Source organism: Sceloporus undulatus, chromosome 1 (genome assembly GCF_019175285.1).
Source record: "Sceloporus undulatus isolate JIND9_A2432 ecotype Alabama chromosome 1, SceUnd_v1.1, whole genome shotgun sequence".
Lineage (NCBI taxonomy): Eukaryota > Metazoa > Chordata > Lepidosauria > Squamata > Phrynosomatidae > Sceloporus > Sceloporus undulatus.
Genome location: NC_056522.1, coordinates 308,729,831 through 308,753,899, shown reverse-complemented (window position 1 = coordinate 308,753,899; position 24,069 = coordinate 308,729,831). Strand labels below are relative to the sequence as shown.

Genomic DNA, 24,069 nt, shown 5'->3' with positions numbered 1-24,069 from the left:
TAAGCTGACATGGAAAGCTAGACCCATTATTAATAAATTTTATCCACTGGAAGACAGTTATCAATTGACATAGCCCACCCAAACCAGACTAGTCAGATTGCCCTGACAGGTTTTTGCCAGGCTTTTTCTTCAGATCTTTAGGAAATTTTTATTTTTACTGGCCTTTTGTTAATTTGGAGCTCTCTGATTTAATTGTAATTCCTTTAATTTTCTTGTATCATGTCACACAATTCTTGTTTTTCTATGTTTCTGTTATTCATGCATACCAATTTAAGAGGGTTACATGTAAGGGCCTAAAATAATTCCAAATAAAATAATTATCAGAAAATCCTATTCAGACAGTGCCAAACTGGCATAGCAGGTTAACCAGAGATATTTACAGTTAGGACCCCTTCAGACTTGCATTTTCTTTTCAGAAAAGATTTCACAACCAGACATTTAGTAAGTCTAAAAACTGGCTGCCAGAAACATTCTTAGTTGATTTGGAAATATGTGTAGACTCCTGATCCCACAGATTACTGGATGAAGCAGGTTACTAGATCTATTTCAGTCTGACTTCATGCCAGGCTAAAAGGAGGAAACAGCTTTGGTCAGTTTAGTGGAAAACCTACATCTGGAAAATCGATGGAGGGTGTGTCCCTTTCCATTCTGCTGGGCCTCTCAGCAGCTTTCAATACTGTCCATCACAGCATTCTTTGGACAGATGCAATTGTGACACTGAAACACGTATTCTTTGGGTTCCTCTGACGCTTGGACTGGGTCTGGCCATTGGCCTGTTCCTCTCAGACTTAGTTTTGTTCCACATGTTGTTTAATGTATGCATGAAACAGCTGGAAAAGGTGTCTTGGAATTTGAGGGTACAAAACCAATATACTGGTGACACGAGTCCTATCTCTCTTTTCCATTCACTTCCAAGTAAGCTTTTTTAATACTAAACCACGACATTATTTACTGTTGTCAACAATAGATTAGATAAGGATGAACAAACTGAAGCTTATTCTAGATAAAAAAAAGGTTGCTCTGGTCATCTAAAAAGGTGATGAGGAATAGGGTTCTTCACTGTGCTGCACAAGGATTATGCTCACCTTGAAATCTCAGGTTTGTTGATTGGGTCTACTATTTGGATTCAGCCGAGTGTAAAAGGCACCGCTTTCAGCAGTAGTCAGGTGTGTTTTTATACAGGTAAAATGAATGTGCTAGCTTCACCCTATTCTAGAGGATGTCTCCTCTGGCCATGTAAACACATTTCTGATATATATTGTTTGGTGTAATACACTTTATGTGGGGCTGCCTTTGAAAATTTCAGGAGGTCCAAAATGCTGTGGCCAGGCTCTTGACCTAAGCAGAGAAGTGGAGGATAGGGGGTCTTGGAGATGTCTCATCCATATAGTCACCATGAATTGGGGCTGACGCAAGGACAGTTAACAACAACATGCTGGAGTCCAGGGAGAAAATGACCACACAGCGAAACAGGAATTGTTAATCATAAGAAATTGGAATGCAAAAGTAGGAAACAGAGCAGAAGCAAAGACTGTACGAAAATTTGGCCTAGGATCAAGAACTAAAGCAATGACTGATTGAATTTTGCAAGGCCAATGGTCATTGTAAACATATTCTTCAAGCAATCAAAGAGGCGAGTGTATACATCGAAATCACATGATGGCCAATACAGAATTCAAATAGACTACATATCTGGAAGCAGAAGGTAGAAAAGCTGCAAAAACAAGACCAGAAGCAGATTGTGGCACAGACCATAAACTGCTAATATTAAAAATTACAGTAAAGCTATGACCATTGTGCCAACATACAACCTAAAGAATATCCCTGTAGAATTTAAAGTTAATGTAAAAAATAGACTTGCACTATTAAGCCTAATTGATGAGGAGCCAGAAGAATTCTGGACTGAAGCCAGGGACACTGTCAGAGAAAAATGCAAAAAGACACTATCTGTAGCCAAAAAAGAAAAAGAACCCTCAATGGATGACAGATGAAACTCTTCAAGCAGTTAAACTTTTCAAAAATAAAAGACAAGAAAAGTAAAAGGGGACAGAAATAGTTAGAACCCTGAATGCCACTGTTCACGACTTGTGCACCAGACATAGAGAACTTTTACAGTAATCAATGCAGAAATAGAAGATGACAAAAATAAGGAAAAAGAGACCTATTCCACAAGATTCAAGAAACCAAAGGGAAATTTAAACCAATGGTGGTGATACTATACAACCTACAAGGGAAGGCATTACATAACCAATTACAAAGTTAATGGAAACAATGGCGGGTTACAGACCACCAATTTGGGGCGGGCTGTACCCGCCCCTTTCCCCGGTGTATTGGGGCCTCAGTGGCCAGAACAGCAGCTGCTGAGGCCCCGATCCGCCGCTTTTCAGGCTGCGGGGAAGCAGCTTCAAGCCTCAAGGACACCCCGCGGCGGCGAGGAGGAGGAGAAAGGGGCCGCATGGCCCCTTTCTCCTTTGGTCCGCTGGACGCAGCCGTGTGAAGGCTGTGCCCAGCGGACCAAACCAGGAAAGAGCTCCGAAACGGAGCTCCTTCCTGCTCCGTGCTAAGGGCGCACCATGCGCCCTGGCACGGAGCGAGGATGTCACGTCCGCGCTGCCCCGTATAGAGGCAGCACGGCCATGACGTCCTCATGGCGGCAGCCGTGTGGAACGGCCGCCGCCATTTTGTGCGGGTGGAGTGCGAACTAGGGTTAGGGGGTTGCGCAGGCCCCACCCCTTTCTAACCCTAGTACGCGCTCCGCGTGTACTAAAGTGCCCGTATGTAACGGGCCAATATACTGAATAACTATAACAAAGATTTGAAAGGATGATAAATTCATCCAAGAAAGAACCTTTTCAAAACGAGCCTACAATTTTTGAAAGTGAAATGGAAGCTGCATGCAGATCATTGAGAGAAGGAGGAACAGATGGCATACCAGCAGAGGTGCTTCAAGCTACAGAGACAGAACTGACTCTAATTCTAACTAAAATCTGTCAACATATATGGAAAATAAAAGAATGGCCCACAGATTGGAAATGCTCAATATACATTCCGGTCTCCAAGAAAGGTGGCAAGAGGGATTGCAGTAACCACAGAACCACTGCATTAATGTCCCCATGCAAGCAAACTGATGCTCAAATTCTACAACACAGACTTTTACCACACGTGGAGTGAGAAATGCCAGATGTTCAAGCTGGGTTCAGGAAAAAAAGAGGCACTAGGGATCACGTTGCAAACATGTGTTCGATATTGGACATTTCGGAAGAAAATTAGCCTATGCTTTGTAGTATGCAAAGCCTTTAATTGTACAGATCATGAAAAACGATGGATCCCTCTTAAAAGAAATAGCTACAGCACAACATTTGATTGTCCTGATGTATAACCTGTACCCAGGACAAGAGGCTACCATCAAGACAGAATATGGAGAAACAATGGTTTGCAATTGTCAAAGGGGGATTAGGTAATTTAAGCTATGCAGATTATATCAAACTACTACTAGAAAACAGCAAAAACTTTGAATGATTACTGAAGGAAGTCAAAGAAGAAAGTGTAAAGGGAAGTTTACTGTTGAACCTTAAGAAAACAAAAATAATGACCACAGATGATTGACATAACCTTAAAGCAGACAATGAAGATATTGGAATAGTTAAATATTTTCCATACCTTGGCTCAGCCATTAATCAAGAAATCAAAAGAAGATCAGGACTTTGAAAGGCAGCTATGAAGGAAGTAAACATGATCCACTAGTGTTAGGATTCTTAATACTAAAGTTAGGATTGTCCATGACACCATATTTCCAATTTCTATGTGTGGTTGTGAAAGCTGAACAGTAAGAAAGGGTGATAGTAAAAAAAAAAAATCAACTCATTTGAAATGTAGTGATGGAGAAGAGTGCTATGGATACCAAGGATAAATAGGCCCTAGAACAAATCATACCTGAACTCTCCCTAGAAACCAAGATGATTGCTTCCACACATCAACACTGACCGACCACTATAAAAATCTGAAAACCCTGTATCACCTTGACCAGCCCTTTGAAAATGTAGGGCAAGGATCTCGATTTGCATCTTTCTGGATCCTATTACATTCCATCCCACTCTCACAACTATGCAAATATGCTTTATACTTGAACATTTACTAGCACTCTGTACTGCATCTGAAGAAGTGGTTGTTATAGCCATGTGAAAATGAAAACATTAGTCTTAAAGGTGCTGCCACATTTTTTTCTTCCCCTTCCCCTTCCTTCCTGCTTTTTATGCTGCAACAGACTATCATGACTACTTCTTTGTAAAATGAGACTCTTGTACTTTGGACATATTATGAGAAGAAACAACTCACTACAGTACATAGAAAAGGCAATTGATGAAATCAGGAAAGGAGAAAGAGTACATTACAGATGGATAGACTCAGTCAAGGAAATCACAGGCCCTGAGTATGCAAGGCCTGAGAAGGGCTGTTAGGAGTGACTTTGGAAATCCCTCATTCATAGGGTCACCATAAGTCAAAGTCGACCTTACAGCAGTTAACAACAGCAATGCCAGATCTTTCATCCATTACTTTATGGAGAACACAAGAGCTGGGGGAAGTAGATACATAGTCTGCTAAGTTCAGCCGTGGCTTGAGGTTCCCACATGAGCACAAGTAAAATTAAGTGACAATACAAAGGAAGTGCAGCTGAAATTAAGAAGAAGCACCAACCTACAGATACTCAACTTGCTTTGAAGAATATAATTAATTTAACATTACGTATTAACAATTTATTACTTCTTTATAATATGGTATTTTAAAATATGAGTAAGAGTAAGTTAACAAGAAAAGCTCAAGAGACCTTCAGAAAAAATTGAGAAAGCATGCTTAAATATGAATGCACATTCTAAGCATATGGAGAGGATACCAAAAGATAATAATAATGGAGACTTATGCAAGAAAAAAAAATTACAGGAAGAAAAGCATAGCTGCATATAGTGCTATTATTTCAAAGGATTATCAGTGAGTATTACCTGTACAATATTACATATTCATGACCTTGCTTCCTTGAAAGTCTATAGGCAGGAGTCACCCTTGTTATAGCAAGCAAGGATTTCAGCAATAGAGACAGTCTATTATACACAGTGTAGGAAATTTTAATTTCTTTATCGCATCTAAAAGCAACGAAGAAAAAGTTAGTTCAACATTCTCAGTAAAATGACAAAAATTACAATAGTAAGATCTAGAGATTGGGAAATTTAAGATCTTCTTTAGAATTAACCGATGTAAAATTAAAGCAACTGAGATTACAGCATGCCATTAAACTAAAAGAATATGATTCAGCTTTGGATATACAAATCTTTTGTAGAAGTTGTGCAAGTTATTCCAAGAGAAACATTATTTAATTCTAATACAAAGGCATTTGTGGGGCACCATACAAATATCTTTGAATCAGAATTTGATAAGACGTTGTACATTTTGTAGCTTATTTTTATATTCTGTAGATACCTATATAATTATCCCTTCAGAATTTTTATTACTGGATGGCCCTTGCGGTCTCTTCCAACTCTATGAATCTATGAGTCTATGATCAGTAATTTATTGGAACTCTATATATTTCAGCATATAATCAGATTCAAACTAAACAAAAATTATGCAGTGGACCCTTCACATTAGATGGGGTTAGGGGCACAGGACCCCCATGAAAGTGGAAAAACCATAATAAAAATACTTTTTGTTTTACTTCAGAGAACACCTCTCTAGGAATCTCTAGGTCCTCCAGAGCAACTCAGTAGTCAAGATCTGCCAAAAGTTGACCATGAAATTGTGCCAGACGACCTACAAATGCCAAGAGATGTGCTCTTTAGGAATCTCTAGGTCTTCCAGTGTGACTTTTGGCAGACGTTGGCAATAAGTGTCATGTTAGAGGACCTAGAGCAGGGGTAGGCAACCTGCGGCCCGTGGGCCAAATGCGGCCCGGCGAGGCCTTGGGACTGGCCCCAGCCCAGTCCTGACGCCGATTGCCGCTGGGGTCTTTGGGGGGCAATTGTCTATAGAAGCCTCAGAAACATGCATTTATATTAACATTTTTTTTAAAATCAGCAAATTTTTTCGCGTGTCCTGCATTTTTTTAAAAAAAGTGTCTTCCATTTGAAAATTTTGTCCTACATTTGTCCTGGTTTATTTATATATTTAATTTTTAAAAATTATTTAATTATTTATTTTTTGGCTTCGGCCCCCCAGTTGTCTGAGGGACAGCAACCCGGCCCCCGGCTCAAAAAGATTGCCTACCGCTGACCTAGAGATTCCTAGATAGAACATATTAATTAATTCCGTGAATAATCCATCTGCAATAGTCAAAGCAACAAATGTGGAGGGCCAACTGTATTCTGCTCCATCCCTCCGACCTTTCCCCCCAAAAAACAGAGTAATAAAGATTTAACTAAACCATTAAACATACACTCACTTTTCATTCATCTCTAAACACCAGATTTCAAGCTCCATGGAATCCCCCTGCAGTTGAACAAAGAATATTTTAACACCTGTGAGGGAAATGCTACTACAATTGATTGTAAAATGATATGGTAACTCTTCAAATAGCTGCAAAAGAAGCAGTTCTCACTGTAATTACAAACTAATCTAAATCTAACTGTGGTTCTGGGGTGTTCCATAAGACTCTGAATAGAAAAACATATTTAGGTTTAGGCTTAAGTTTATGATTATAGTTTGCTCACTTAAGATACATTAATAATGTGTACATAAAAAGGAATCAGTACAATTTGTTGGCCTATATGATGAGTCTGCCTTTCCTTTGCAGTGAATGAGAACTTCCTCATCAGTTTATCATCTCCTCACGTTTCATATAGCTGGATTATTCTTTGGTTTAAAACAGTATTTAAGGTGGAAATTATTTTGTTGCTCTGTTATAGATACTTCCACACAACAACTTCCACTTGAGACACTTAGGACATGCTCCCACCCCTAAATTTAATCTTGAGAAGAGTTTAAACTTGGAGATTCCATTTTTTTCAGAACAGTGCAGCTCCTCTTTTTATTTACATCTAGACTCCCCTTATCAGTATCAAGAATGGCATACCAACAAATTGGTTTTCTAGGTATCATTTGCATTATAGGAAGACAAACAATAAAACCTGACAAAGCAAAGATGGCAAATTAAACAGATTTTTGTTAAAGTATTACCTCAGAGGTTTTGAGAGAGATTTCCACACACATAGACCGCCCAACAGCAGGCAGCTGTCCTGCCAAGGCTTTTTTTGCTTCATGAGTAACTTCTGGTATATCTTTGATTGCCAAATTGAACTGTAACGTTAAAGAATATATATATATATATATTAATTTTTTAGGCACTTATTTGAGATACCTCCTCTATCTGCCTTGAACTTGGCATCCATCTTGACTTCCAGCTTACTGTAAACCAATACTTTCTTGTTCTCTCAATGACTAGCAATCTTTTATGACAACAACATAATTCTCAATGAAAAGCAGTGACAAAACGTTCCAGCTCCAATCTGTTAAGGAACCAGGAATTCCTCAACTGTATTCCTTATTTGTACACTCAGCCCCAGAGGAAGACCAGGTAGTTCTATGTACAGTATACAAATGAATTTTTTAAAAAAAATCAGAATATTGGGCATTAACGTTTTGTATTTTCATTTTATATTTTTTGATAAAGTGCTTCCTTAACGTGACAAAACAAATGTGCTTGTTCTAAAGTTTTACCCAATCAGAGCCTGTTGGTGAGGATGAGGATCGAGTACAAATCTTTTCTCCAAGTCGGGCTTGGACAATCACTTGTACAGTCTGAAAGGAAAAAAAATTAGCTTACTGAACTCATAAGAAGCCAAGTACAGTTTCTGGAGAACATCAGTCCACTAAAATGGTACTTTTATGGAAAGAGATTAAGTGAAATACAGTTTGTCTATTTCACATGTTTTCGCTGTTCTACAGTTGTTGCACCTTGCCCCAGTCTACTCTACAGAAAACACTGCCACCAAAATTATTCATTTTTCTTGTTGCTCTGACCTTCATGTCTTCTCTTTAAATCTCTATCGTTGGCTTCTTGTCTGCTTCTGGGTAAACTTTTATCCTTCCTTTCAGAACACTCTATCCATGTCCTTGTGCTTGTCCCCACCCCACTGAATCTTTTAGCTCTTATGCTCATTGATCTATGCCTGTGACCTTTGCTTCATGTGCACCACCAGCTGGCATCTGAATGATTCTGTCCTTCCTTCCTCCTTTGTTGTGCCACTTGGCTAGAACCTGACTTACGGAACACGCACTTGATGTTACCTCTCTTACTTCAAATGCCACCTCAAAATCAAGCTTTTCTGTGAAGTCTTTGGCACAATCCCTTAGGCCCCATGCTCACCATAACTAAATCAAAGAATGTATAATTGACATCAATAGATATTCTTCCAGTAATTCCATCCATGTCTTCCTCTGCTTTCCCCACACGTTGATTTAAAATTATAAACTTCTTTGGACAGGGATCTGTTTTATAGTCTGTAAAATACCATGCATATAGATGATATAGTGGATCCTTGTTATACGCTGGAGTTTGGTTCCAAGATCCCCTGTGTATAACAAAATCTGTAAATGCTCAAGTCGCGTTAAATATAACGACATAGCAAAATGGTGTCCTTTATAAAAAAATGGAAAATCAGATATAGGAAATTTATACTTTTTTTAACATTTTCAAACCGTGTATGCTTGAATCAGTATATAAAAAATCTGTGTTTAAGAAGGGCCGACTGTACTGTACAAATAATGCTGCTGCTAATTGATTCCATTGATGAGTACCTACATTTAATGCATAGCAACATATAGCCACTTTTTGAAAAGTATGGTTTCTGTGTTATATCCTGATAATAAGCAACTACTAAAATAAAAGGAATTGGCAAAAACACTACTAAGTATTCATTGCCTAAGAAAACCCCATTAAAACTCATGTGGTCACCATAAATCAACAGGTGACTTGAAGGCACATACAAAAATAGTTCTCTAGACCAGTGCTACTTAACGTAGTGGCCCCTGGACTGGTGCTGCTCCCTGAGTTTTGGCTTCCAATCCCTGGGAAGTTTCCAGACAAGAAAGAAAGAATTGTACACAATGAGCACAGATATGGTACTAGCTTGTGATACATTGGAAAAAATAACTGCCTGTTCACCACATCAGACAGCCTGGGAAGCACTGCCCTAGTCAATGACTATATATTGTACCTAAATAAGAGATGTAATCACGTATTTGGAACATTAATCACTTTACTTTCCTTTTTTAAAAAAGTGATTGTTGGATTTTAATAGGTCTTTTCTCTGTTATTTTTCCTGAGATACATCATACCAATCTCAGCATGTTTGCATTCTTTACCATATCTAACAATCTGGTCCCAAACAGTCAGCCAATTTCTTGATCTATAGTACCTGCTGTTCATATCAAAAGCATAGGTATGAAATACCAGCCACTCAAAGGTTAGGCATGTTGTATATAGAAAATGACACAATCTTGTCCATATTTGTATTGTTCATCATTATCTTAACTGCTTACCAATATTATTTGTCTGGATGGAACACATCTTAGTCCTTATCTGACAAGGTACATCGGCTCAAGTATCTCTTATTCAGTTCTTAACACTGTGCCCCATGTGAGGTTAATCTTGAAATGTAGAATTAAGATGACTTGAAAAGCTTAGCTTCCTGCATTGGCATCGAAGCACCCTCTATCTTCAGGGAGGAAAAGTGTCAAAAGCCCACTGAACTCATAAAGGTGAATGAGAATTTCCTTAAGAATGGCCATTAAGCACTTTAAACTACAAAACTTTTCTAAATTGCCCTATAACACTCAATCTCATTTGAATGAATCAACGTGACATAGGCCCGTTACAAACGGGCCTTAAAGTACACGCGGAGCGCGTACTAGGGTTAGGAAGGGGCGGTGCTTCTGCACCCCCTAACCCTAGTACGCACTCTGCACATAGAAAATGGCGGCGGCCGTTGCACACGGTCGCCACCATCACTACGTCACGACCGCGCCGCTTCCAAACGAGGCGGCGCGGTTGTGACGTATTGGGGCCGTGCCAGGGCACCTAGGGTGCCCTTTCCGTGACCCCGGAAGGAGCTCCGTTTCGGAGCTCCTTCTGGGTTTGAGTCGCTGGGCGCAGCTTTCAGACGGCTGCGCCAGCAACGCAGAGGAGAAAGGGGCCAAGCGGCCCCTTTATCCTCCTCCCTGCCGTCGCCGGGTGTCCTTGGGGCTTGAAGCCCCAAGGACACCCCTTTCCAGGCCGCCTTTTGCAGCTTCCCCGCAGCCTGGAAAGCGGTGGATTGGGGCCTCGGAGGCTGCTGGTCTGGCAGCTGAGGCCCCGATACAGCGGGGAAAGGGGCGGGTGCACGCCGCCCCAAACGGGCGGTCTGTAACCCGCCATAATTAAACACATTTGTCCAGTTGGCCCTTGGTATCTGCTGTAGTTTGGTTCCAGGACCCCAGTGGATATCAAAGTCCATGGATGCTCAACACCCATTACATACAATGGCATAGTAAAATGGTGTCTCTTATACAGAATGGCAAAATCAAGGTTTGCTTTTTGGAAGGGGTTTTTTTTTGGGGTGTGTGTGTGCAGGGGAATATTTTCAAGCTGTGGATGCAGAATCCATGGAAACAGCGGACAGACTATATACCAGGCTTTCTTTCAGTATGTCACTAAATGAAACTACATCATGATTCTTAGTGGCAAACAATATTTCTGTCATCCCTTAGTGAATAGATATTTGTTTTTTCTTTCTGAACCAAGTGTTAAAATTCTGCTGTTCCCCTAATCAAAATGTCATTCATAAATTGATCCCAAGCGGTAATGACTGTGTGTCTTTTGGTTTCATCTTTCTTGAATCCAAATTCAACATAAGCTCCTTTCTTCTTTCTTTATGGCAGAGATAGGAATGTTGTTTTTTGACTTGTGGGCTATGTTGGCTTTGGACATGCACATTGGGGGCTCCGTGTTAACAGTGAATATGGGCAGTGCAGTAAGCAGACAAGACACCTCCTGTTGGCAGGAGGCCTTCATATATGCTTGCCATGTTGCACACATGATCACGCCACAACCTGGTGACTGTGCAGATCATGAACCTACATCCACTGTGTTACTGTGCACAGCAAAATGAATTCAATGAGATATCTTTCTTGAAGCAATGACTCCTTCCTGAGCTGGCTGTAGTGGGCATTTGCTTTCCCCAATGGGAAAGCTCCCATGGTGCTTCTGGCAGCTCCCTGTGAGGAGGGTCCTTTATAGGCTGGGCAGGGAGGCCTGGCTGGTTGGAAAATCCTGCCCCCCACCCTGATATCAGGTATTTATTTATTCCTTCAATTGTATTTATTGGTACTAAGGAGTTTTAAACTGTTTAAGCTTAATTGGTGTTTTGGCAATATGACTGGTTTTATTTGCATTTTAATGTGTTCAGTTTATTGTTTTGTTATGTACAGCTTTTTAAAATTATGTTGAAGGCCACACTGCATCCCAGATAGGATATAAATAAAATAAAATAAAATAATTCTTCACCCCAAGGATACAGAGTTTGGGTCTAAGCCCATAGATCCTCTGTAGCCACACAAGAGAGTGAAATGGAACATTGGCACACATAAAATCCAAATGCAGACTTATTGGTTTTTAATTTTTCTGTACTGTAATCAACTTTGAGGTCCAGTATAGCATAGTGGTTTGAGCAGCAGTACAAAAAGTGTAGGAGCAGAATTCTGAGAGACCAGGTATAACTTTCCACTCAGACATGGAAACCTACTGGGTGACCTTGGGCAAGTCATGCTCTTTTACCCTGATAAGAAGACAATGGCAAACGTCCTTTCAATATTTCTTACCAAAAAACTATATGACAGAATTGCCCTAAGTTGGAATCAACTTAATGGTACATAACAACCACAATCTATTGCTAATCTTCAGAAAACCTAAGGAAACTTGAAGATTTGCCAAAAAACAAACAAACAACCCAACAACCTCCCCCCAACCCCCCCCAAAAAAAACCCCTGTGCAAAAGGACATCAGTGCTATGTGAATCCTTGTTATATGTACTAGTAACACCTAAATAACTACAAGGCATGTTAGTTTTTTTCATGCTACATAAATGCTGAAGCAGTATGATTATAACAATAATTACCTTCAAGGCAAAAAATTTGATAAACTTGTCCAAGTCCTTCCTGTCTTGGGAACTGAGATCAGTGTCCATTGCATACAGAGATCTGGAAGAGAACAGACATAGCATATTCAATTTTTATTTGGTTTCTGCATTCAGAGAGCCTATAGTATTATTAAAAACTGATCAAAGCCAGTAACCTCAGTGAGCTAATCATAAAGAGTTGGTAAACTAATATTCAAAAATATTCACTCATTGCTGGCTGAATAAATTTTTATGATCTACATTAATATATTACCAGAATAACAGAAAAGCAAGCTATGAAGAGAATTCACTCCAGAGAAATTTCCATTTTTAACAGTGGCAAAGCATCTTCATTTGTTTTATAATCAACTCAGTCAGGATAGAAACGGGGGCAAGAAAAGATCACATTTTATTTGAACTACTGAACTTGCTACAACTACTACATAATAGCAATAGCAGATTCATTTATATACTGCTTCATATGAATTGTCATTAGGCACATTTAAACAAAACTAGCTATTTTTTTCCCCAAATACCAACAGCAATTTGCACAGTAGCATCCTAGCAATTTATTTATGCCCCCCCCCTCTTGGCTGTCCACAGCAGATTTGCTACTGTCCTAAGAACTTGCAGATTATTTAACAGCTGATTGCTTGGATTTCCTAGTGGGCCAATAAGCTGCCTTCCCCAGGTGAGTGTGCAGCCAGGGACTGAAACGGGATTTGTGAAATGCTTTGAGATTTCCTTCACAAATCCTACTTCAATAGTTATTCAGAGGAGGAGATCCATAAGAGCCTTGACCCTGGCTGTATCAGAATTCTTCCCCAAATTGAGGAGCAATATGTTTTGACTTCTTCACCAATTGGAAAATATTAGTGGCTTGCTCCTTGCAATGCAATCATTTCTGTGCTCCCCTCCCCCTGGATTCAGATTTGGATTGAGAAACACTGGCAGAAATTTCAGAAAGTACAACTCCTGGTCTAATAATAAATGTCCTTGCGAAACAACAATCCAGCAGAGGCAGCCCTACCATGCACATCTTGGTGATACAGCAACTGAGGGACACAGAATGGGGTCATGAATACTTTGCAATATAATCCAAGGGCCAGATTTTTCAACTAATTAGTAGCATTAGTGCAAATCTACAGCGCTATATAAATAAATAAATAAATAAATAATAGTGGTTTGAGTGTTGGACTACAACTCTGGAGACCAGGGTTAGATTCCCAGCTTAGCCATGGATACCCACTGGGAGACCTTGGGCAAGTCACACTCTCTCAGCCTTAGAGGAAGTAAGGGGCAAACCTCCTTCAGAACAAATTTTGCCCCCAAAAACCTGCATTATAGGTTCACCTTAGAGTCTTACTTCTAAATAGACTGCATTTCATGGTTTTATGAATAGACAAACTAGAGAACAAATTTTGAGTTCAGTAGAACATTCATTCCTTCAGGCTCAATGTTAAGCTAAAATTCAAAAGGTGGAGGCAAATAGAACATGTTGCTCATAATGGAAAAGTACCCAAAAAGTGTAATGATCTTAAGATGGAATGCAAGAGGCATTATATACCTTTAACTAGGTTAGGTCATGTAAAATGTAGAACAGATATCATGTTACACCAGTTGAGAAAAACAAACAATGTCTCTTCACCTTTGAAAACATCTCTCTGGAACAATGACATTTTCAGTAACAAAAATTAGCAATAATACAATTTTCTCAGCATTGTTTTCATAATTTTTAATGCATAGAGAAAAATCCAATGAATATACAAATTAATAGGATCAAATTTGTGATCAATTCTGTGTTGTTGTTTTTACTGTCTCTCAGGCATATTTTTCTTCAGGAATTATGACATGCAGGTCAGCAGCAGGGAAACTGAAACATTGTCCCATTGGTTTCACAGGCTGCATCCACACTGCTGACACAGAGTTTGTGTCTGAATCATTTCTTTTTCAGTGCAGAAGAGCATTTGGTGTTATCAAAGAGAAGAGCTCTCTGTTGATGACATCAGGAATTCCTGGGTTCTAAGCTTGGAAATGCCAGTGTTTCAGACGAATAATGTTTTGCATACTTTTTATTGTATTTTTTCTTTAAAAATATACACAATATATATGCAAACCATAGCATTTAGAAATTATGAAGTAGAAAATGGCATTCTAGCACTAGTTGAGAGTTGTACTTCTCTACATCTGGAGGTGTCAGATTGTACAACGCTTTTTGGAAACGATAGCATTTTCACTGTTAGGATGATTTGAAGATTAAACAATGAAGGAAATACTCATTAAAGGCATCCTGATAAATTATACGCAACTATATTCTAATAAAATGCCTCAAACATTTTATGCAATAATGATAAGTGCTTCATATTTCTTTATTTGGCTGCAATCCTGCACCCATTTACTTAGGAATAAGTCTTATTGAATTCAGTTATGTATATTAGTGAGTAAACATACATATGATTAATTTTGTCCATTCTTGTATTTGTTCCATTGCAAGATACATTCAAATATTGTGGGTTAACAAGTGGGACGAAGAGGTGAAAGAACATGATGCTGGAAACATGCTAGAAATATACTTGTTTTTTCACATTTGCGCCTTTAACTTTTGCTGATTTGATTATACACAGATTTTATTAATATGTTATCTCTAGGAATATCTAGATCCTCCAGTGCAACTCTATGGTCAACTTTAACCAAAAATCACACTGAAAGACAAAGGTATTCCTATAGAGAACACTCCACTAGGTATTTGTGTCTTCTCCAGCACAATTCTGTGGGCAGAATGTCAGGCAGATGGTGACCACAGAGTTGCAGTGAAGGACCTAGAGATTACTACAGAGATGTTTTCCCAGGTAAAACCTGTGTTTTTGTTATTTGCAGTTTTTCCACATTCATGGGTGTCCTGTGCCCCTAACCCCAGTGAATGTGGAGGGACAGGTGTACGTTGGAAGCACAGATCCTTCACCAAATGCTAAACAATGATCACTAATTTAGGATGGCCAGATCCTACCTTCGGAATAGATTCCTTTGTTTGGGAAAACCATGCTTCAGTGATTAATCGTGGACTTTACATGCCAAACAGCCCAGGTTTAACCCTCAGTTAAAGTGAACTACAGACTGAAACAGACTGGCATAAAAAGCTGGCTTCCAGCCGGCTTGGGACTGTGGCATACAGATGATGCACACCCCCAAGATGCCTGGAAGGCAGCTTCAGTCCACCTGGCTGCCCACATGCGGGCTGACTTCTGACTGCTCTGGTGGCATGGAGTTTATATGCTGCCGGAGCGCATTAAAGCCAGCTTCTGGCCATCATGCAGGCTTTAAGGCAGATTGGGGTCACAGCGTTTGGCTGCTGCAGCTCCAATCCACCTTTGGAAGGGGTGGGCTATTTCACCCTTAACGTAATTAAAAAAAAACTCTGCTTGACAACTTAAAAGTACTAGTCAGCCACTGGAATCAACACTGGGGTAATACAGCCATGGTCCAACTCAGAATGGAGACTGCACTTTATTTTATATAAACCTTTACAATTCACATCAACATTTCTTTTTCCAGAACAAACTCCTTAAAAGCAGAAAAACCTTTAAAGAGATTGCAATTAAAATCCCAAATAAAAGTGAAATAAGGGTGTGACTCAGAATCTGCTTCTCTGGCTAACTGCTTGTGTTTTTAAAGGAGCAGCAGCACTGGCAACAGTTGCATCACCCTTTCCTAAGAGGAATACTAGATATAAAGTTCCAAGCTAGTTGATTATAATTGTAGGAGAAATAATTATACTTTAATTCAAGTTCTGGCAGATTTAATGTATGCCACCTCACCATTAGTCTTTCCTCAGCCTAGGATCAGCATGGCCCATTGGCCCTATTACACTGCTAGAAAAAGGTTTTCACAGTATTTGGCGTCTGGATGTTCAACAGCATGGCAGCCAGTTGTAAGCTTCTGTAAGATTTTTTTAAAAAAAGCAGGAGAAATGTGATATGCAATATATATTTATTATATATTTAGCCAGTGCATAGAAATCAGATTCAAATTCTAGATTTCAAAATTAAGTTCAAGTACTGAATATCTATCTAATCAGATACAGCAAGAGAAAAAAGCTGAAATCCTGGAAAGAGAAAACAAATATAAACAAAACAAAAACAAAAAATAAAATAAATATAACCAAAAAAGCAAAAATAAAAGCAAAATTGTAGTTCTTTTGCACTGTATAGGGATAATCTCTTCAGAAAAAATATTTCATACCTGAACTGACCCTTAACAGTCTCTGCCTACCTTTATTGGGTTCTTTTAAACTAAATATGGACAGTAAAATTGTAATCTTAACATTTCGAATGCATTATCTGTATTTATTACCATTATATTACAACAGAAACTATAAGAGAGGTATCCATTGACTCTGTGAACTATGTTAAACTGGATCACTTTGAGCTTGTAAATACCGATGAAGTGGACAAGCTTCTTGGATGTGTAAGGAGGACAACACGCCCTCTTGATCCTTGCCCATTCTGGTTGACCACTCAGGGAGGGGATGCAGTAACAGCGTTACTCCAACCCATAATCTATGCATCCCTTAGGGAAGGGAAATTTCCATCTGAGCTTAAACAAGCGGTGGTAAAACCACTTTTGACAAAACTCTCCCTAGATCCCCTGATAAGAAATAACTATACAGTAGACCGATCTCCCTACTACCATTCTTGGGCAAGTTGATCAAGAGGGCGATTGCCTTTCAACTCCAGGCTGTCTTGGATGAAGCCGATTATCTAGATCCATTTCAAACCTGCTTCAGGGCGGGATATGGAGTTGAAACTGCCATGGTTGCCTTAGTCAATGATCTCCATCTGGAAGTGTGACCCTGCTCGTACTCTTGGACATTTCAGTGGCCTTCGATACCAGACCATGGTATCCTTCTGGAACGTCTGAGGGAGTTGGGTTTTGGGGGCACTGCGCTCCAGTGGTTCCTTTCCTCCCTCTTGGGCAGATTCCAGATGGTGATGCTGGGAGACAGTTGCTCTCGTAAAAGAGAGCTGACATCTGGTGTCCCTCAGGCGCCATTCTGTCTCCCATGCTGTTTAACATTTACATGAAGCCGCTGGGTGACATGGGGCATGGAGTTATCAGTATACTGATGACACACAAATTCACTTCTCTATGTTTCTGACTGTTGCAGTGACTAAGGATGGCATCTCTCCTCTAAATGCTGTCTTAAGTGGTAATGGTCTGGATGAGGGAAAACAAACTCAAGTTGAATCCAGAGAAAACGGAGCGCTTGCGATAGGGACCCCTGGTCCAGGGATGGAGATTTGTCAACCTGTCCTGGACGGGGTCACACTTCCCGTAGGACGAAGTTCACAGTTTGGGAGTGCTCCTCGCCTCGCCTCTACAGTTGTCATCTCAGGTGGAGGTGGTGGTGGCCAGGAGCGCTTGGTACCAACTTTGGTTGATACGCCAACTGCGCCTCTACCTGGCCCAGGGGGACCTTGAAACAGTGGTACATGCACTGGTAACCTCTCGTTTAGATTTCTGCAGTGCACTCTGCATAGGGCTACCTTTGTACCAAGTTCGGAAGCTTCAACTGATCCAAAACGCTGCAGCCAGTTTGGTCACAGGTACATCTAGATCTGACCATATTACTCCAATACTAAAATTATTACACTGGCTGCCGATCAGCTTCCGGGTCCAATACAAAGTGTTGGTCATTACCTTTAAAGCCCTACATGGCTTGGTCCCGAGTCACTTAAGGGAATGCCTCTCCCTACACAATCTGCCCCGCACTCTCAGAACATCAGGGAAGAAAATATTGGAATATGCAAAGACCAGACTAATCACAACTTTCCATAAAGCATTCACAGCTGCGGCCCCCATACTTTGGAACAACTTACCGGAAGAGATCTGTCTTATCACCACCTTATATGCCTTCAAGAAGGCACTTAAGACGGATCTCTTCCGGGGGGCCTACCCATCTGATCTTCTATAATTGATCTTAAAGAATCTTCCACACTTGTTCAATAGTACAGAAACAGATGATGATTTGGCTATTTTAATGACTGTGCATGTATTTTTGTGTGCTTTTATTGACATTTTGTAATTGCATTGTTCGATTTTATTTGTTGTAATTATAAATAATTATAAATATATAAATAAATTGTATTATTATTATTATTATTATTATTGTTATTATTATATCTGTCTTTCATCTAAAGAGCTTAAGCTAAGTTCTTGTTTCTATTTTATGTTCACAACAATTCCATAAACTAGTTAGACTCAAAAGAAAGTTAGGTTCACCCTTTGGGCTCCATGGCTCATTTATTCCTGTAAACACAGCTGGAACACGATTGTTCTTATCTCTAAGTAAACATATGAATGGCTGCACTATAAATCTCTGTAGTCCAAAATTTGCCAAAACTGCCTTAAGTTTGTCACAAATCAGAACGGTAATTTAAAGTATACTTTGGAAACAAGGAATGGCTATATTTTTCAAATAACTGTGAGGTCTTAAGATTGCTCCCCCCCCTTAAAAACAGTGATTCTGAATTGACTTTTTGTGTATAATACTTATTTTCAAAGGCCAACATCAGAATCCAATCATGCTACAGATGCAGCCTCATTAAAGACTGGACTATTTAGTATTTCAGAGGAATTAAAAGCATGTTTCCATTTACAGTATTTTGGATTTTGAGTCTCACATTATTTCACCCTCATTCACTGAATGATTTAGAAATATCTCCAGATCACACATCCATTTGGTCATATCACATGATGAGGGCAAAGTAAGCAGTGTAAAGACTGACTGACCCTGAAATGCTTATGTGATGTAAGAACAGTAAGTGAAATGGAACTTACTTGTTGGAACTTTTTGAATACTGTTTTAAATACAGTGGCTATTATTATTATTATTATTATTATTATTATTATCTTTTATTTATGAAGCGCTGTAAATTTACACAGCGCTGTACATGCAATCTTTTTAGTTAGATGGTTCCCTGCCCTCGGGCTTACAATCTAAAAAGACAAGACACAGAAGAAGAAGGGAGTGATAGTGGGAAAGGGTCAGAGGTCCAGCAGTTCCTCTCTACCTCCAAGGCCTGGACCAAGGCAGATGGACTGGAGGGAGGGCTTGGCTTCATAATGGATGGTTAATCATTTTCCAGGGAAAATACATACTCTCAAGTAGGATAATACATAAACAATACATAGCAATACAGGAAATGGTTCGATAAACAGGCAACAAAAGAACATCAGATAGTAAGCGACAATAGAAGTATCGTATCTAGATCCAGGGAAGTAATAGTGCCACTATATTCTGCTCTGGTCAGGCCCCACCTGGAATATTGTGTCCAGTTCTGGGCGCCACAATTCAAAAAGGACATTGAGAAACTGGAGCGTGTCCAAAGGAGGGCGACTAAAATGGTGAAAGGTCTGGAAACCTTGCCCTATGAGGAACGACTCAGGGAGCTGGGGATGTTTAGCCTGGAGAAGAGAAGGTTAAGAGGTGATATGATAGCCCTATTTAAATACTTGAAGGGATGTCATATTGAGGAGGGAGCAAACTTGTTTTCTGCTGCTCCAGAGACTAGGACCAGGAACAATGGATGCAAGCTACAGGAAAAGAGATTCCACCTCAACATTAGGAAGAACTTCCTGACAGTAAGGGCTGTTCGACAGTGGAACACACTTCCTCGGAGTGTAGTGGAGTCTCCCTCCTTGGAGGTCTTCAAACAGAGGCTGGATGGCCATCTGTCGACGATGCTTTGATCTGGATTTCCTGCATGGCAGGGGGTTGGACTGGATGGCCCTTGCGGTCTCTTCCAACTCTATGATTCTATGATTCTAATTATGCAATGCCTGGGAAGGCTTCTCTGAACAGGATGGTTTTCAACTCCGTTTTGAAGCTAGTTAAAGAAGTGATGGCACCTTCAACTACAGGTTTGGTGAAGCACATCAGCATAAATATAACTCTATTTGCTTACATTCATAAAATAAAAACAAATGAATTATAGGTGACACTCTTGTTCAATGTCCTGTATCTCTGAATGTGCACAGCAGTTGAATTTAAACCTAAGGTTATGTGCACTTGCCACATTCTACTGTGATGACATCATTTGTATTTAATCATTTTTCAAACCATTTTCAGATCAATACTCCTGAACTGGTTTACAAGTCTATGAAAAAGAAAATGCTCATACAAAGAACATTAAAATGTTGAAACACTGTACAATTGCACAGCAAAAACTGAAAGCACATAAATCAGTAAATCAAAATAGCGGCTGCAAATAAAAATGTTAAAATAGGATCAGCTATTTCAAGCTCAACATGGTATAGTGGTTGAGCATTAGACTGTAACTTGGGAGACAAGGGTTTGAATCCCTGCTTGCCCAGGGAAACCCACTCGGTTATCTTGGGCAAGTCACATTATCTCAGCCTGAGAGGAAGGCAAAAGCAAACCCCTTATGAACAAATCTTGTCAAAATAAACCCACAGTCTTAAGTTGGAAACAACTTGAAGGCACACAACAATGACAATTTTCAAAACACCACAAATCATCCAAAGGCTGACTGCAACAAAAAGGCCAACAAAGGGGACACACACACACACACACACATTACTCTTAATATTCTGGAAGCTCAGAACTACCACAAAAGGTCTTGTACTTGGTTTACTGTCCTGTTCGTGGATCAGACAGCAGAGAATCAAATGTTGATTTTAAGTCCCAGCCACCTACCTAAGAATGGAAGTGAAGAAGAGAGGAAGAGCTGTATGTAACTTACTGCCCAAATTTGTGGATGCCTTCACCCAAGGGTTTTCCACCTGGAATATTGTGTCCAGTTCTGGGCACCACAATTCAAAAAGGATGTTGAGAAACTGGAGTGTGTCCAAAGGAGGACTACTAAAATGGTGAAGGGTCTGGAAACCATGTCCTATGAGGAATGACTTAGGGAGCTAGGGATGTTTAGCCTGGAGAAGAGAAGGTTAAGAGGTGATATGACAGCCCTGTTTAAATATTTGAAGGGATGTCATATTGAGGAGGGAGCAAGCTTATTTTCTGCTGTTCCAGAGATTAGGACCCAGAGCAATGGATGCAAGCTGCAGGAAAAGAGATTCCACCTCAACATTAGGAGGAAATTCCTGACAGTAAAGGCTGTTTGACAGTGGAACAAACTCCCCCGGAGTGTAATGGAGTCTCCTTCTTTGGAGGTCTTTAAGCAGAGGCTGGATGGCCATCTGTCGGGGATGCTTTGATTTAGTTTTCCTGCATAGCAGGGGGTTGGACTGGATGGCCCTGGTGGTCTCTTCCAACTCTATGATTCTATGATCCTATGACCAGGTGATTTGAAGGCATACAGACAAACCCAGGATGAGATACAACTTGAGATACTTGAAAAGCAAATGGACATGAGGTAGAACAGATATTTCCCAGTACCCCTGTAGTGGTTTGAGTGTTGGACTGCAACTCTGGAGACCAGGGTTCGATTCCCAGCTTGGTCATGAAACTGACTGGTTGACATTCTCTCAACTTCAGGGTAAGACAATGGCAAACCTCCTCTGAACCCTAGGATAAGGTGGCCATAAATAAGAAACAATTTGGAGGCACACAACAACTCTCAAGCAGGAGCTATACCACTGGAACCCAGTGCTCTCAAGTCCCCAAGTCCTAACCCAGAAAGTCAACCCAGGAAGATACATGTCAATGAGTGGATCAAGAAAACTAACAAAGCAGAGTTCTTGCTGTTTATGGTCCAAAACACACTGCAGAAATAATCCAGTCTGAGGGCACTGTAACTACCCTGGCTCAGTGCTAGGGAATTCTGGGAATTGTAATTTCGTGAGACATTAGCCTTCTCTATCAGAGAGCTCTGGTGCTACAGTGACCTACAATTCCTGGGATTCCCTAGCCCTGAGCCAAGGCAGTTAAAGAGGTCTCAAACTGGATTATTTCTGCAGTGTGCTTTGGACCTATCTCCCATCATAAATCATCTACCAAGGGGATCAAAGTAGTGTATGCCACAAATCCATGACTGAAATCAGACTGGCATGGATTTAAAAAGTGTGTCTGACAAAATCCTATACTGTACTGTACATTAAGTCTCACTTCTGGGAGAAAGGCAAGCTATACATCCAATGAATACATAAATAGGAAACCCAGTGCAGATTATGTGTATCTAACCGACAGGCCAGTGTGGCATAGTGGTGTGAGTGTTGGGACTACAACTTTGGGAGACTAGGGTTCAGCCACAAAACCCACTGGGTGGCCTTGCGCAAGTCACACTCTCTCAGCCTCACAGGATAGCAATTCCAAACCCCTTCTGAAGAATCTTGCCAAGAAAACCCCACGGTAGATTTACTTTTTGTTGTTGTTGTGTGCCCTCAAGTCATTTCCCACTTATGGCAACCCTATCACGGGATTTTCATGGCAGGTTTCTTCAGAGAAGATTTGCCATTGCCTTTTCCTGAGGCTGAGAGATTGTGACTCGCCAAAGGCCACCCAGTGAATTTCATGGCTGAACTAGGATTCAAACCCTGGTCTGCAGAGTTACTCAAACCACGAAGCCACACTGGCTCTCTAGATTCACCTCAGGGTCACCATAAATCAGAAATGACTTGAAGGCACCCAACAAGAACAACAGTAAGATGAGGAGCCCTCCCTCCAGCCCATCCACCATCATCTGGCCTCAGAGGGAGAAGGAGGCAGGCCAGCTCCATCAAGCCTAACCCAAAGTAAGGAGTTTATCACAGGGGGACAACTGGAAGTATAAACAGTGATTAATCTGTGATAATCCCGCAACTGTGCTAATGGGTTTCACATGACATTGAGATGAAATGAGATTAAAGTACCATTATCCTGTAAATAAGCAGGGAATAAACAGCAAAATGACACTCATGGGAAAATCCCATGAATGATTTGCTGCTGTTTCAGGATAATGGTTCTTGTGTTAATCTCATTTTAATAGTGTTTTAATGTGATAAACTCTAATGATGAAGAGCCCTCCTGGCTCCAGCCCTTCTGCCATGGCCATGGCCCAAGAGGGAGAGAAGAACCAATGAACTTAATCCCTTTCCCCACCGCCATTCCCTTCTCCTTTTGCTTCGGGTCTTTTTAGATTGCAAGACTGCGGAAAGGGAACTGTCTCATTAACAAAAAAGTATGTAGAGAGATCTTGTAGCACCTTTGAGACTAACTGAAAGAAAGAAGTTGGCAGCATAAGCTTTCCTAGACCTCAGTTTACTTCCTCAGATGAAGCAGATTGAAGTCTATGAAAGCTCATGCTGCCAAGTTCTTTCCGCTAGCCTCAAAGGTGATATATATATATATATATAATATCTCCCTGGTTTCCACTCCACTAAATGCATCTGAGGAAGTAGACGGATGTCTAGGGAAGCTCCTGCTGTCAACTTCTTTCTTTCCGTGAGTCTCAGAAGTGCCACAAGATCTCCTCTCTCCTTGTTCCGATTCCACAGCTAGATCTTACAAAACAAGCCCAAACTGTCAGCTGCTCTGGGAGCCTTTGGTGGCTGAAGAGCGCAGGGTGTAAATGCCCCAAAAGAGGCAGCTTAGGGCATCGGCAAGCGGGCGGTCTGCTATTGAGATAGAGCTATCTGAGAGGAGCATAGAGTTGGGAGAGGCGCCAAGGGCCGTCTGTCATGCAGGGACTCTCCCTCAAAGGCCCCTTTGGCCTCCGCTTCAGGACCTCTAGCTAAGCCCCCACCAGTCAGAGGAAAGGACCCTTACCAAGGGCCGAGGCGAGGGTCCGGGGTCTCATTCTGCTACCCCCTGCTCCGCATGGCCAGACCCCAGAGAGTCCCTCCCCGAGGGCCTTGGAAGGGGAAGGGTTCCTCAGTCGCAGGAAGGCAGCAGCTCTCCTTTCACCCGCCTCTATGAGGATACGGACCGAGGGGAGGGAGGGGGGGCTCCCTGTAGTCCTCCTCCCCTCAGAGC

At 40.8% G+C, this 24,069-nt stretch overlaps 2 protein-coding genes across 6 annotated transcripts in view; one reads left to right on the top strand and one right to left on the bottom strand.

The window, feature by feature from the left end:
- The window catches only part of ATG13 (autophagy related 13), a 44,082-nt gene extending 20,018 nt beyond the window's left edge, over positions 1-24,064 (bottom strand). The window contains 6 exon segments of the mRNA XM_042446972.1: positions 4,998-5,138; positions 6,431-6,477; positions 7,165-7,284; positions 7,705-7,785; positions 12,141-12,222; positions 23,863-24,064. Coding sequence (XP_042302906.1) covers positions 4,998-5,138; positions 6,431-6,477; positions 7,165-7,284; positions 7,705-7,785; positions 12,141-12,209 — 458 coding nt within the window. The 5' untranslated portion in view covers positions 12,210-12,222; positions 23,863-24,064.
- Positions 1-24,069, top strand: part of CKAP5 (cytoskeleton associated protein 5) — a 537,335-nt gene that overhangs the window by 236,939 nt on the left and 276,327 nt on the right. The window lies entirely within an intron of this gene.